The 14,345-nt window shown below is 34.2% G+C and overlaps 1 protein-coding gene across 1 annotated transcript; it reads left to right on the top strand.

Moving 5' to 3' along the window:
* Window positions 1-215: 215 nt before the first annotated feature.
* Window positions 216-775, top strand: LOC131840798 (uncharacterized). Its single transcript, XM_059188995.1, has one exon. The coding sequence runs from the start codon at window positions 296-298 to the stop codon at window positions 773-775; it is 480 nt and encodes a 159-aa protein (XP_059044978.1). The 5' UTR covers window positions 216-295.
* Window positions 776-14,345: the final 13,570 nt, after the last annotated feature.

The raw sequence follows: 14,345 nt of genomic DNA, 5'->3' as shown, positions 1-14,345 counted from the left end.
CCCATAAAAGATCTATTGACAAAAATATACACAGCGAGTTTAACTGCACTCACTTATCTTTAAACCAATTAAACTCGCGATAAAAAATCGCCAGTCAATTTGAACCGTCAAAGCCTGACAAAACAATCAGAGACTCATTAGGAGGCTACGTCGATAGGATTTTTTATTGCGTTTTCCTTATTACGTTCTCGTTAGTTCCATATCATCGGGCCATTTGAACGCTCGCGACCAATAACAGTTTAAAATTGAACTAACCGTTTTATACAACAGTTAAATATATTGGTATGTTAATAAAATGTGGTGGCGGATATTGACGTTTTGTGTTCTGGTAACTTTGGTGCTATTTGTGGTTTTAAGTTGTATACAAGACCGTCCAGTTGTGAATCTCTTCTTCCGTCGGTGTTGCGAGGATAACATTGAAAACGATCAGTTGATCTTCGAAAATTTCGGTGGCAACTTCCTCAAGGAACGACTGGTTGGTTTTGATACTGTCGACAATAGCTCTATGGTCTCCAAAGAGGATATAGAAGAATTTATTGAAAAATTAAACGTACATAATCCTGGAGATAGAACGAGATTAGAACTTGATACAGAGAGAGAGAGAGAAATGCTTGATGACGATAAAGAAGATATACTAATAGATAATGAGACACTCAAAAATGAAGCTTCGGATAGTACAACTGAAAGTACAATTTCAATGTACACAGATGCGGAAAATACGACTGAAGTGACAAAAACGACTGCAGTATACAAAAGTGTTGATGTTTTAGGATAAAAAAAGAAAATAATTCTCTTTGTTTTGTAATAAAAGACATTTTTTCAAAACAAAAATTGCCGAATTTATTGATAATAGATTCTATGTTTATTATTTAAAGACTTAATTTACTGTGGCAGTTAATAGTGTTAACTATAAGACGTATTAAATATATTTTTTTTATTGTAAAATAAATGAAAGGAATTGTAGTCGATGAAGCCATGATTGTAGTCAAACGTCACTATAATAATGAGAGAATTTAATAAGGAATGCGATGTAAGACATATAATTCACTAGTTACTCGCCCCGGCTTCGCACAAGGTTTATATGTATAATACATGTACACTCGTACATTTATTATACATATAAACCTTCCTCTTGAATCACTCTATCTATTAAAAAAACCGCTTCAAAATCCGTAGTAAGTAAGTATAAAATCCGTAGTAGAATTAGTTTTAAAGATTTAAGCATACATAGGAACGGACAGACAGCGACAGCGATTTTGATTTATACTATACTAGCTACTCGCTCCGGCTTCGGACGGGTGTACAGGTATTATACATGTAAACCTTCCGCTTGAATCACTCTATCTATTAAAAAAAAACCGCATTAAAATCCGTTGGGTAGTATTAAAGATTTCCCTATGTAGGGACGGACAGACAGCGACAGCGACTTTGATTTGTACTATGTAATGATTACTATAATAGTTTATAATTTTTATATGTTCGAATATTTACCTATGTAATGTGATAAATAACTGTAATGATATTTTTAATGACTGCTGTTTTTGCCAAAGCTAATGATATTATAATGAAAGTAGATTATTATAAATGTTACATCTGTATTAATAAATAAAAAGTAATTGATTTGCTTTTCATTGAACCTAAACATATATTTACACAGCTACTAATTTTATGTAAATATTTATGTTATTAAGAAAACAAGGTGACGAGTATTACAGAACAAATTAAAAAGCATGGCTAATGAGCAAACAACTACTTGCCGCTAGATGGCGCTAAATGAAGTTTTTTGTTTTAGTTATGGCTGCATATTAATTATTGTTTGTTTAGTGACTTTAATTTAATAGCTTATACTGGTAATCACTCTATTCACCTTACACTTACGTTTTATTATTTATTATTATAAATAGATTTATTCTCATTTTAAAAGAGTAAAAGATGTTTTTATGTCAATTCTTTTCAGCTCTATCTACGTTCCAAGTAGAGGATATTTGACTTTTTATAATAATAATGTCTCGATAGACCTACATAGACAAATATGTATATTTAGATTTGATTGATTAAGTATTTATAAGCAATGTAATTTAGAGAATGAAGCAATTGTAGAATTTGCAAAATGGTTTTCTTATTTGTTGGTACAGGAAGCAATAGTTCAATTGTAGGTTCTTTAAAAAAAACTGATTTTGACGAATTATTTAATCAATATCATCTAAATATACTCACTCAATTGAGTTTGTTTGTCAGCTTTATATACTCAAGCGACCCTAATGCAATTCGATATATATATATATATTGGTATGTACATGAGTTTGACATGAGAATCTGATTAAACATTTGTGATAGACGAGAATATATATTGTTATTAACTTTAACCATAATAATTGCTGAAATTTATGAAAGTGTGCAGATACGTCATATATGTATAATATCTCACAACCTCGGTGGTTGAGCTCTACTTACGATGGTCGAGGGTTCGATTCTTCGCACCGTATAAACAATTATATTGATTAGTATATAGGTCTGGATGTTTTCTATGTATTTTATGTATTCACAAATTAATTTAAGCATTGATATCAGTTGTTTAGTACCCAAACTCTACATAGCTCCACATAGCATTGTGTAAATTGACCTTTGTTATCGTTACTATATTTATTCACAATTTTTATGTATGTATGTATGTATTTTATGTACCCCTAGAAGTTCATAGACTCGACAGAGGACGTTGACGTGACAAAAAATTAGTATTTCAAAACTCCCAAGCACTCAATTCTCACTTTTTTCAAATTATTTATATTATATTTTTTTCCCTACCGTCCAGTTCAGTATATAGATCCAATTGAGAAAAACTAGCAAGAAACTTAATCGAATTGCTTTATTTTAAAAGTCAGTTTATTTACAATGTATATTTATATAGGTGTCTATGTCTAACATTAAATGAAAATCCCGTGCAGGAACAACTATTGCCATGCACGCTCGTCATTCAAGTAATCGTTTAGTGAGTAATAGGCTTTGCTCAGTAAATATGATTTAATAGTTGTTTTGAGTATAATTATGGGTAATCCTTAAATATACTCAAAACAACTGTTAAATCATTAATCAATACATCTTATATATAAAATTCTCGTGTCACAGTTTTCGTTCCCATACTCCTCCGAAACGGCTTGACCGATTCTCATGAAATTTTGTGAGCGTATTGAGTAGGTCTGAGAATCGGCCAACATCTATTTTTCATCCCCCTAAATGTTAGGGGTAGTCAACCCCTAATTTTATTTTTATTTTAAGGTAAAACAACGTTTGTCGGTACAGTTAATTTTATAAATATCTTTACATCTTCCTGTTTGAAAATTAGGTAGCTATTAAAGGTCCCCTACTAAGTGGGTTTCTAATTCGGGAAAGATTGGAGGAAAGTATTTATTCAGCAATTAGGCGTATTTGGACGCGTTTATAGGTCAAATTTACATATTTTAGTACGTTGCTTACATACAATCACGAAAAAGGAATAAATTCCAGTATTTACCTTCATAATTATTAGGAAAATGTTTATTTGTTAATACATGAAATTAGTACAAACAAAGTATTTGATAAATATTGAGTGGAACGATACAGATGTATATACCAACAAAAATTTTAACAGTATTGTGAGATGGCCTCGTTGGTCTAGCGGTTTGGTACACCGTCTTATTTAAATCGTCGCGGGTTTGATTCATGGTACAATACAAACATTTCTATTCAAGAGTATGATTGTTAGTATCGGTCTTAGCGTTTTTTATGTATCTATTTAAAAAAATAATGTAAGTATTTGTGTCACTTATCTAGTACCAATGATATAAGCTCTGCTTAGCTTGGGACTAGATGGCACTGTTGTCCAGGTTCAAATGTCCAGGTCCAGATAATAATGATTATTATTGTCAGGTGTAAGCAGTGATTGATAGTGACTGATCGATATTTATTCTTATCATTTTATTACAGAAGATTATAATACTACTAAGAAGCAAAACGCTCCATGTTGTAGTTCATCATTGCCTTGTCTTTATCCCATTATTTGGGGTCGGCGCAGTATGTCATTCTCTTCCACTGCTCTCTATCGGTCGTCATATCTAAACATACTCTTCTTTTATTCATATCATCTTTAACACAATCCATCTTTTCTTAGGGCGTCCCCTCCCTTTACATCCATCCACATTCATATTATACATTTTCCATAAGACATGGTCCTCATTCCTCCGCATAACATGCCCATACCAGCTCAATCTGTTACCTCGCAACTTTTCTATAACCGGCGCAACTTTCAAACTTCCTCGCATATACATATTCTTTATTCTGTCATTCCTGGCAACCCTACACATCCCTCTTAATATTCGCATTTCTGCCACATGCACACGCCTTTCGTCCATCCCCTTTACGGCCCAACATTCAGAACCTAATTTTATTAAATTATCCAATTGATCAGAATATTCATGTATTTCGTTCTTAGCTGATTCGTATTTCAAAGATAAATCGGACAACGAGATCTCTAATAGTTTAATTTTTTGTGACAATTCATCTATCTCTAAATCTTTATTATATAATTTTTCTTTACAATTATTTAATTCTTTTGATAAGTCAATTTTTTGCTTTCTAGTTATAATTGATTTTAAACATTTTTTATGACTTTTCACAAAATTTTCTGATTTTCTAATAAATTTATATAATTTTACATATTTTTTCAACTTTTTACTACTATTAATAGGTACTTTATTAGGACTATAGGAGCTTGGTGTATTTGTTAAATCTATGGTCACAAGGGGCAGAGAAGATGTGTGATCACTAGTAGTATTAAGTATTAGTAAGTTAATAAGTAGTATTCGGACTATAGGAGGCGAGTGCAGATAGCACTCCAAACCAACGGAAGAACTTACGGAGCGGCTGAAGGACAACTCCCGCCTGACGGGTACTACTTTAGTCTGCAGGCACCTCTAGGGGTTCGAACCTTGGCTCAGGCCGTCATAATCTCGATTCCCGTTGCAATTAGACGGGGGATCGATTGGAGGGGATGCTACGAAAGTTAACCTCTCATCTGCGAAGGAGCCAATTATTGGACTCTAACACTATCCATCCAGCCCCATCTGTGGGCCCTAACAATGGGCCCAAAACCCCTTCCGTGAGAAGTCCTGTAATTGGTCTCACAGATGGAGCGTTAATGTCATTTTTTTATGGATGTTAATGGAATGGAGTACCCGCCTGCACTAATGGTTTACGCTGGCGGGGTACCAATGGAGGATGATAAAATCATCATGAAGTCAGGTCAGTCAGAATTTGTCACAATGGTTTCCAGGGGGAACCACATGGAGGTCAACTTGACATGGTACATGTTGTGACTAAAATGCAAGTTCGACTGAATTTATTATTTATGCACCCACATATATATGACATTTTATTTACCCTCATAAATATTACAACAGTACATTTTTTTATGGGTGATTATGGAATGGTGCAGCCTCCTGCGCTTACTACTTACGGTTTACGTTAGCGGGGCACCAGTGGAGGATGATAAGATGAGTATGAGGTCAGGCCAGTTAGCCCATCGTGACAAATTCACGAAGAATTTATCACGATGACAACAGACAACAGTATATTGCTAGTATGATCATCAGTTCACATTACTAACAATGCCCTTCCCCCCCCGACTCCACCCCCCCCCCCTCCCGCGTTAAGGTCACTTTGACAGCTAACGGTTGATAGTTTAATAATATAATCAGACTGAATAGAAACAATGTGAAATCTTATATATTAAGGTTTTGGCTTCAAGTAATTTAGCCAAATCTCAGCATAGGAAATCGGAGATTTATATCTTAGTCAGCCGCCCATTAGTTGCCCATGGCAGATTCACTCAGACCGTGGCTGATATGAAGTAGAACACGGTATGCACAATATTGTACAAAATGAGAAATTTCTAAATAAGAGATTATTATGTATCTTTTTTATCTTTAAGTATATTATTAATATTTTTTAATTTAAACGAAGAATACGGTTAAGAACGCTGTACATGGGGTCCAAGCCTAATATAGGGTATTACATTTCAGACTGGTTGGTTAGAAAGTATGATGTAATTATTATTTATTTATAATTTATTATCTTCTATGACTTTACCTTTTACCTTTTAATTATTTAATTTAACGTTCTTCTTGTGATGAGACAGCTTTCTGAATGAACATACGATTATAAATATAAGCATTCTAGTACTATTAAAAAGTGCATAAATTAAATATATTATTATGTTTTATATTGTATTCTTTGTTTCATTTATTTAATTACAATAAATACCTAAAATTATGACAATATGAAAACTGTCTCTTTGTAGGTGTGTATGGTAATGTGTGCGAAAGTTAACAGATATTTAAAATGAGACATTAATTAATTTAGCGAAATTTTTCAATACTTTAAAAATAATTGTTCAAATTCCTTTGTTAATGAAGTAATAGATGGCGTGTCATATAATGTTATTAACAAATTATAATGAAATATGATGAGAGAACTATGAGATGCCAGTTTTTTTTTTAAAGGATGATAATGGAATGGTGCACTTGCTTAAGGGTTTACGCTGGCGGGGCACCAGTGGAGGATGACAGGATGAACATGAAGTCAGATCAGTTAGCCCAACGTGACAAATTCACAGGGAATGTATCACGATGGTTTCCAGGGGGTACCGCGTGGAGGTCGATCTGACATGATACATTGCTAGCAATGTGATCATTAGTCCACATTACTGACAATACCCTTCCCCCCATGAGATGCCAGTACTAAGCACTGGTTTCTCATTGTTCATGGATACAGGCGATAGTTACCATTTACGTTCAAACTTGTGGCGGCGTGGTGGGCCGGGTCAATGTGCGCCCTCTAATATTGTCGAGTACAATTATGGCTGGCTCATCCGTCATACTCGTGAACGGGTCCTACTTGTTAGAACTGGTCTGTTCGTCTTACGAACACTGATTAGACCATTTGCTATTACAATAATATATGCTAATGGTATCTATTCTCCCAAATTTGGATTTAAAAATGAATCTGTATTATTGTAAACATGTACAATATTTATTTGAAAAGAATTCAAGCTGAGTTTTTTATCAGTTCTCATCTCGAAATCCAAACTGACGGTAGATTTGACATATCATGAGAGTCTGTAATAGATCTACATGAATAAAGATATTTTGAATTTGAATTTACCATCACGTCAGCTAGTTTCCCATACAGTTCCATACAAATAAACACTTAAATATGTATGACTACACTTTACACTACTTCAAATGTTAATCCAAATACAAATAACCATATTCATTGTTACAAATGATTGCAAAATTATGATTATTTGTTTTGTATAGTGCGAGAAGAAAGGTGATAATAATATGTTAAACCGCTCGACCACCATGGTCAATATTGCAAACACAGAGTCTGTAATAGACCTACATGAATAAAGATATTTTGAATTTGAATTTACCATCACATGTCAGTTAGTTTCCCATACAGTTCCATACAAATAAACACTTAAATATGTATGACTACATCAAATGTTAATCCATCATAAAAAAATATCCATATTCCTCTTGTCAACTGTATAAACAAAATGGCGAGCCCTATTATTTTTTGGCGGGATATTTCCTCTAACGATAAGTGGATTTTCGTGTAGGAAACCTTCGTCTTCTGTTTACTTCAATAATACGAAGGTACATTCTTAATATTTACGGTAAAATTATTGCTAATCCATGTTAGTGTGGGTAGTACGGACATAAATCAATTCTTTTTTCAATCTAGGATTTTAGTCGAGTATAATTGAACTTATGAGAACGACTGTTTGTATCGATCTGGGTGTATTCTATATACATTATACTAGCTCACCCGCACATTCCATATCCATGTTAGTGTGGGTAGTACGGATATAAATCAATTCTTTTACAATCTAGAATTTTACTCGAGTATAATCGAATACTTATGAGAACGATTGTTTGTATGGATCTGGGTGTATTCTATGTACATTATACTAGCTCACCCGCGTATTTCATTTCCCCACATTTTGTAATAGAATAGAATAGAATAGAAAATCATTTATTCAAATAAACTTACATTGAAGCACTTTTGAATAGTCATTACATTTTTTAATCTACCGCTCGTTCGGAAAGCTGTCTCATCACAAGAAGAACGAGCAAGAAACTTACGTGTTGCTCTTTTAAATAATTTTATTATTACTTTACATTTTTAAGTTTAAGTGTGTGAATACAAACCACCAATTAGCACTAATTCAATTAAATACTCAAATAGAAAAAATATTGAATATATAACCAACTGGTTAAACAATTAATAAGAGGAAATCAGTCATAGTGATTAGAGCAGACCAGTCCCTACAAGCAGCACCCGTTCACGAGTATGACGGATGAGCCAGCCATCACTGCGCTCGACCATATTTTAGGGAGCCCAATGACCCGGCCCACCACGCCGCTACAAGTCTGGACATTTTAGTTAGCATGACTACTCAAAAGACTAGACTACGTCAAAGCTACTTACAATTGTCATCTGATAGTTATAGTATTCACATTTTACATAAGAATGCATGCGGCAATCAATACAAAAACCGCTACGCTTTCATATTTCTAAAATCAATTAATTAAATCAAGAAAGCAATGTGAAAATTAAATTATAACGTTGTATGCTAATAAACTAATTATTTACTTGATATGTTGTCATCTATGAATTCGTCTATTCTGTACTGTCATTTTTTTCATTACAGCTAATGGTTGTAGCGTAATGTTATATAGCTTAAAGCCTTCCTCGATAAATGAACTATACAAGACAAAAATATTTTTTCCAGTAGTTCTTGTTTATTTTTTCTCCCGTTCAAACAAACAGACACACAAACTCTCCAGCCTTATAATATTAGTATAGATATTGATTATTGCGCTTTTAAATACAGTAGTAAACTTAATTATATACAAAGTGAGCAACTGTTGACTTATCTCTAAAAGATATTTCTACCAGTAAACCTAACAGTGTGACATAGCTAGTAGTGAGTGTTAGATTTTTTTTCATAAATACATATATATTATACATAGAAAACATCCAGACCGACACACATAATCATACTTATGAATACAAATGTTTATGCCGTGCGAGTTATCGAACCCGAGACCATCGGAAGTAAGGCGGTGTGCTACACCTCTAGACCAACGAGGTCGTCAAATAATACTATAATGATATAAAACAATGAAACTATGAACCGGATGAATTTGTACTGGTTAGCTAGCATCAATTAATAATAATAATAACACAATATTAACAAACAGACATACATACATGCGAATTTATAATATTAGAGCATGAATATACCCTAAGCCGATACAATGATTCCTGAATAAAAATACCTGTTGATTGATCTGATTGAACCCACGACCATTAAAACTCTAGATATACTGCACTACTGCGATCGTCACATCAAATTAACTTTACATAGTTTTTCAGTGCGGTTCCAGAAGAGCTTCCTCCCGCGTACATTTTCATTGTGGAATGAACTACCTGCCGAGGATTTCTCACGAGACTACAGCATGGGGTTTTTCAAGAAGGGTATATTAAGGTTTCTTAAGGGTCGGCAACGCGCATGTGACACCCCTGGTGTTTCAGGCGTCCATAGGCTACGGTAACCATTTACCATCAGATGGGCCGTAAGCTTGTTTGTCATCATTGTAGTGTAAAAGAAACAAAGTCTAACTTTCATTGCGGAATGCCGAGGTTTCTTGAGAGACTACAGCCCATGTTTTTCAAGAATGGTATATTAAAGTTTCTTAAGTGATGTGGCAACCCTGTTGTCACTGGTGTTCGTAGGCTACTGTAATCATTTACCATCAGATGGACCGTAAGCATTTTTATCGCCATCGTAGAATAAAATCTCTAATTCTGTGTGCCACTTACCAGGTTTTCGTTCATATCCGTTGTGCCACAGAATCTTGATAAGCTGAATTACAATTACGACTTAAACGCCATTTCTATTAAATTTATTGTTATTACAATAAATTTTACAAAGCAACTCTTGTATCCATCTTGACAATTTAAACAGGATCTGTGTTTGTTTCCACTAGGAATATACCGCGGCAGTACGCGAGAAAATTTTGCTTATAGGTACAGAATAATGTTGTATATATTATCTGTCTATATCTATCTGTATATATAATCTGTCTTAAATATGACGCGGTCATTATCTATACATATAAAAAAAATTTGAGTGTCTGTTTGTAACAATGAAATAACCGTTTTATACTACATGCATATGAATATAAATACGGTACATACACCAAAATAACATTTTTTACAATTTTTGTCTGTCAGTCTATCTGTTTGTCTGTTCCGGCTAGTCACTGAAATGGCTGGACCGAGTTGACAGGACTTTTTTTGGCAGGTAGCTGATGTAATAAGGAGTAACTTAGGCTACTTTTATTTTAGAAAAATAAAGTTTGATTCCACGCGGACGAAGTCGCGGGTACAGCATTTTGCACGGGGCATCTAGTTATACATATATTAAAGTTATATATATTATATAACTTTATTCACGAAATTTTACGTTTTATGTTAAGTAGACAATCCGGATATAAATTGTATGGACGAATATGCTTACGTTATATGTGTTTATTAACATGGCAGTATAGATTTATTCTTTGGACTATAACTTTTTTAAAAAGTTCTTCGCCTTTCTCTAAGGATATCCGCTTTCCAATGTATTTATTAACATAATAATAATGATAATAAACTTTATTGGCCAATAAAACACTTTTACATTTAATACACATTACGGCGAACCACACATGGCAGTATACATTATTTCTTTGGACTATAAAATAAACTTTTTTTAAAAGTTAATTGCCTATTTTTCTCTAAGGATTTTTGCTATCCAAAACTGGCGGAAACCATGACATTGCTTAAAACTTGTTAACAGGTCTATTTAAATAAGGATGGCTTTGAATTTAAATTTGAATTTGGAACTAGTACACCGAATTCCGGCGAAGTCGTTAAATCGAAGTGGAGTCTGTTTCAACACAATTTGAATTTAGAATTCACTCAAAGATTTCTACACGAACGGCCATTTTAACCGATTTAAATATAAGGGGTTATTTTAATGTAACCGATTTTTTAAATGTGAATTTATTTATTATACTAAAGCCTACTTCTTTATGGTTTTATGTAATTTTATTATACTTATATGTTATATATTTTTATGTAACTATAATAGAATGGCAAACAAGCTGATGTGTTTACTTAATGGTAAATGGCAATCGACTCGCATCCTTAATAATATTATAAATGCCAGAGTAACTTTGTCTGTTTCGCTTTCACACCAAAACTACTAAACTAATTTAAATTAAATTTGGTATACAGATAGTCCAAACCACGAGAATAGAATAGAATAGAAATCATTTATTCAAATAAACTTAATTTATGCACTTTTGAATAGTCATAGTTATTATTCTTTTAATCTATCGCTTCTTCGGAAAGCTGTCTCATCACAAGAAGAAAGAGCAAGAAACTTGCGTGTTGCTCTTTTAAATAATCATTGTAACTTTACATTTCCAATTCGAGGACATAGATTACTTTTTAATGCGGAAAAAACCCTTTTTTACAACCTTTCATCTACCCTTTCAACCCCTTACAACCCTCTAAGGGGTTGAAAGGGTAGATGAAAGGTTGTAATAAATAGGTGAAATATTTGTTCCATTAGACGACTTTTTTCAAAGTATACTTTACCTACCTCACCTCTATAAAAGCCTAGAACCCCGAACCTCATGAATTCGGTTAGAATGATTGACCTCCATTACTCATATCTGTCCATTTCTAGTCTAACTGTCCGGGCGTCCGGCGACCTCGGCGGAAGTTCAACTGTTGAATATCAATGAGGATTATATATACTATACTATATAATATAATATAAGACGGCTTCGCGGTTTACCACACTGCCTTACTTCCGATGGTCGCGGGTTCGATTCCTCGCACGGTGTAAATATTTGTATTCATGATTGTATCGGTCTGGGTGTTTTCTATTTAAAAAAATGGTAAAAAGCAGACGTATTTTTTTAACACATTTACAATATATATATATATATATGTATGTATGTTATGTTGTTTATATATACAAAATTCAAAAATCACTTATTCATGTAGGACTATTTAGCCGCTTACGTACGTAATTTTTTTTATTTTGTATTTTTTTGCTACCGTTTAGTTCAGTATATATGTATATAGATCCAATTGAGAAGAACTGGCAATAAACTCTATTGAAGTTTTTTTTAAAAGCAAGTTTATTTGCAATGGTTTCTTCTGTCCCTACCAACACTTCCTTTTTCTCCTACTATTGAGTATTTTTTTATGGTTGTCAATGGATTGGTCTACCCCCCTTCTCTAACGGTCTACGCTGGTGGCGCTCCAGCTCCAGGATGATAAGATGAACATGAGGTCAGGTCAGTTAGCCCATTGAGATAAATTCACCAGGAATCACGATGGTTTTCAGGGGAACCGCGTGGAGGTCATGACACGGTGCATTGCCAGCAATGGGGTCATCAGTCCGTAGTACGAACGATCCTTTTCGCCCTACCGTTGAGTATTTTTTTTATGGTTGACAAAGGAATGGTGCACTCTCCTGCGGTCTACGCTGACGGGGCACCAGTGGAGGATAATAAGATAAACATGAGGTCAGGTCAGTTAGCCCATCGAGGTAAATTCACCAGGAATTTATCACGATGGTTTCCAGGGGAACCGTATGGAAGTTAATTTGACATGGGTGGGGCACCAGTGGAGGATAATAAGATAAACATGAGGTCAGGTCAGTTACTCCATCGAGGTAAATTCACCAGGAATTTATCACGATGGTTTCCAGGGGAACCGTGTGGAAGTCAATTTGACATGGGTGGGGCACCAGTGGAGGATAATAAGATAAACATGAGGTCAGGTCAGTTACCCCATCGAGGTAAATTCACCAGGAATTTATCACGATGGTTTCCAGGGGAACCGTGTGGAAGTCAATTTGACATGGGTGGGGCACCAGTGGAGGATAGGGGGAAAGGAGATTGTTAGTAATGTGGAATGATGATCTCATTGCTAGCAATATACCATCGGGTTGACCTCCACGCGGTTCCCCCTGGAAACCATCGTGATAAATTCTTCGTGAATTTGTCACGATGGGTTAACTGACCTGACCTCATACTCATCTTATCATCGTCCACTGGTGCCCCGTCAGCGTAAACCGTTAGCGCAGACGGGTGCACCATTCCATTATGGGTGATTTTATGGGTTATTACCCATAAAAGAAAAGACCAGTGGAGGATAATAAGATAAACATGAGGTCAGGTCAGTTACCTCATCGAGGTAAATTCACCAGGAATTTGGAAGTCAATTTACCATGGTGCATTGCCAGCAATGGGGTCTTCAGTCTGTATTACCAACAATCCGTTCCCCCTACTATTGAGTATTGCTATTATGAAGTTTCTTAACAAAAGTCATGGGAATTAACTAGTTAATCCAAGGGGCTTATTGCGTGTCACGCGCGGTTACGGGAACGGTTTAGGTAGCGGACACATTAATATCACTGAGCGATTTTATATAAACTAAAATCTAATAATCCTTTACTTAGACCAAGAGACCCAACACGATTGTTAAAACCAATATATAGAAGTGCAATCTTTGAAAAAAATAGTTACAACATGATGATTAAAATTTACAATAAATTACCAACTGACATAAAAATGCAAAATTTTAGACTTTTTAAATCTAGACTTTATAATTGGTTATTAGAAAATTGTTTTTATAGTATTAAGGATTTTTTTGACATGTAAAATAGTTTTGACATATTTTAATATATAAATAATTTAATTTAATTATTAGAAATATTTTAAAAATTAATTCAATTTATAAAAGTAATAACGTGTATAAATTTTGCACGCCTGTTAGCAGTCTGAATACATTGAACGAATATTCATATTATAAGACCTACGTGTAACATTGTATTCTGCAAATAAATAAATAAATATATTTACTACGTGTTACACGCGACTTCGACTTACATTAGAGGAAGTATGAAAGTGGCGCCGGTGTCAGAGAGGTTGAAGAGTAATCATCTATCATGGTATGGACATGTAATGCGTAGGAACGAGGATAATATTTTAAGAAAGGTGTTACATATGAATGTGGATGGTTATAAGGGCAGAGGAAGGCCGAAAAAGAGATGGATGGACTGTGTGAAAGATGATATGGTGAGAAAGGGAGTAAATAACGAGATGACTGCGAACAGGGATGAATGGAAGCGAAAAACATATTACGACGACCACAAATAAATGGGATAAGGAAGA

The sequence above is a fragment of the Achroia grisella genome, unplaced genomic scaffold, assembly GCF_030625045.1.
Source record: "Achroia grisella isolate CSIRO2021 unplaced genomic scaffold, CSIRO_AGI_Agris_v1 utg149, whole genome shotgun sequence".
Classification (NCBI taxonomy): domain Eukaryota; kingdom Metazoa; phylum Arthropoda; class Insecta; order Lepidoptera; family Pyralidae; genus Achroia; species Achroia grisella.
This window is presented reverse-complemented; position numbering and strand designations above follow the sequence as displayed.

Excerpts from the sequence above, each read along its gene's own strand:
- LOC131840798 (XM_059188995.1), top strand. The coding sequence starts at position 296 with ATGTGGTGGCGGATATTGACGTTTTGTGTTCTGGTAACTTTGGTGCTA.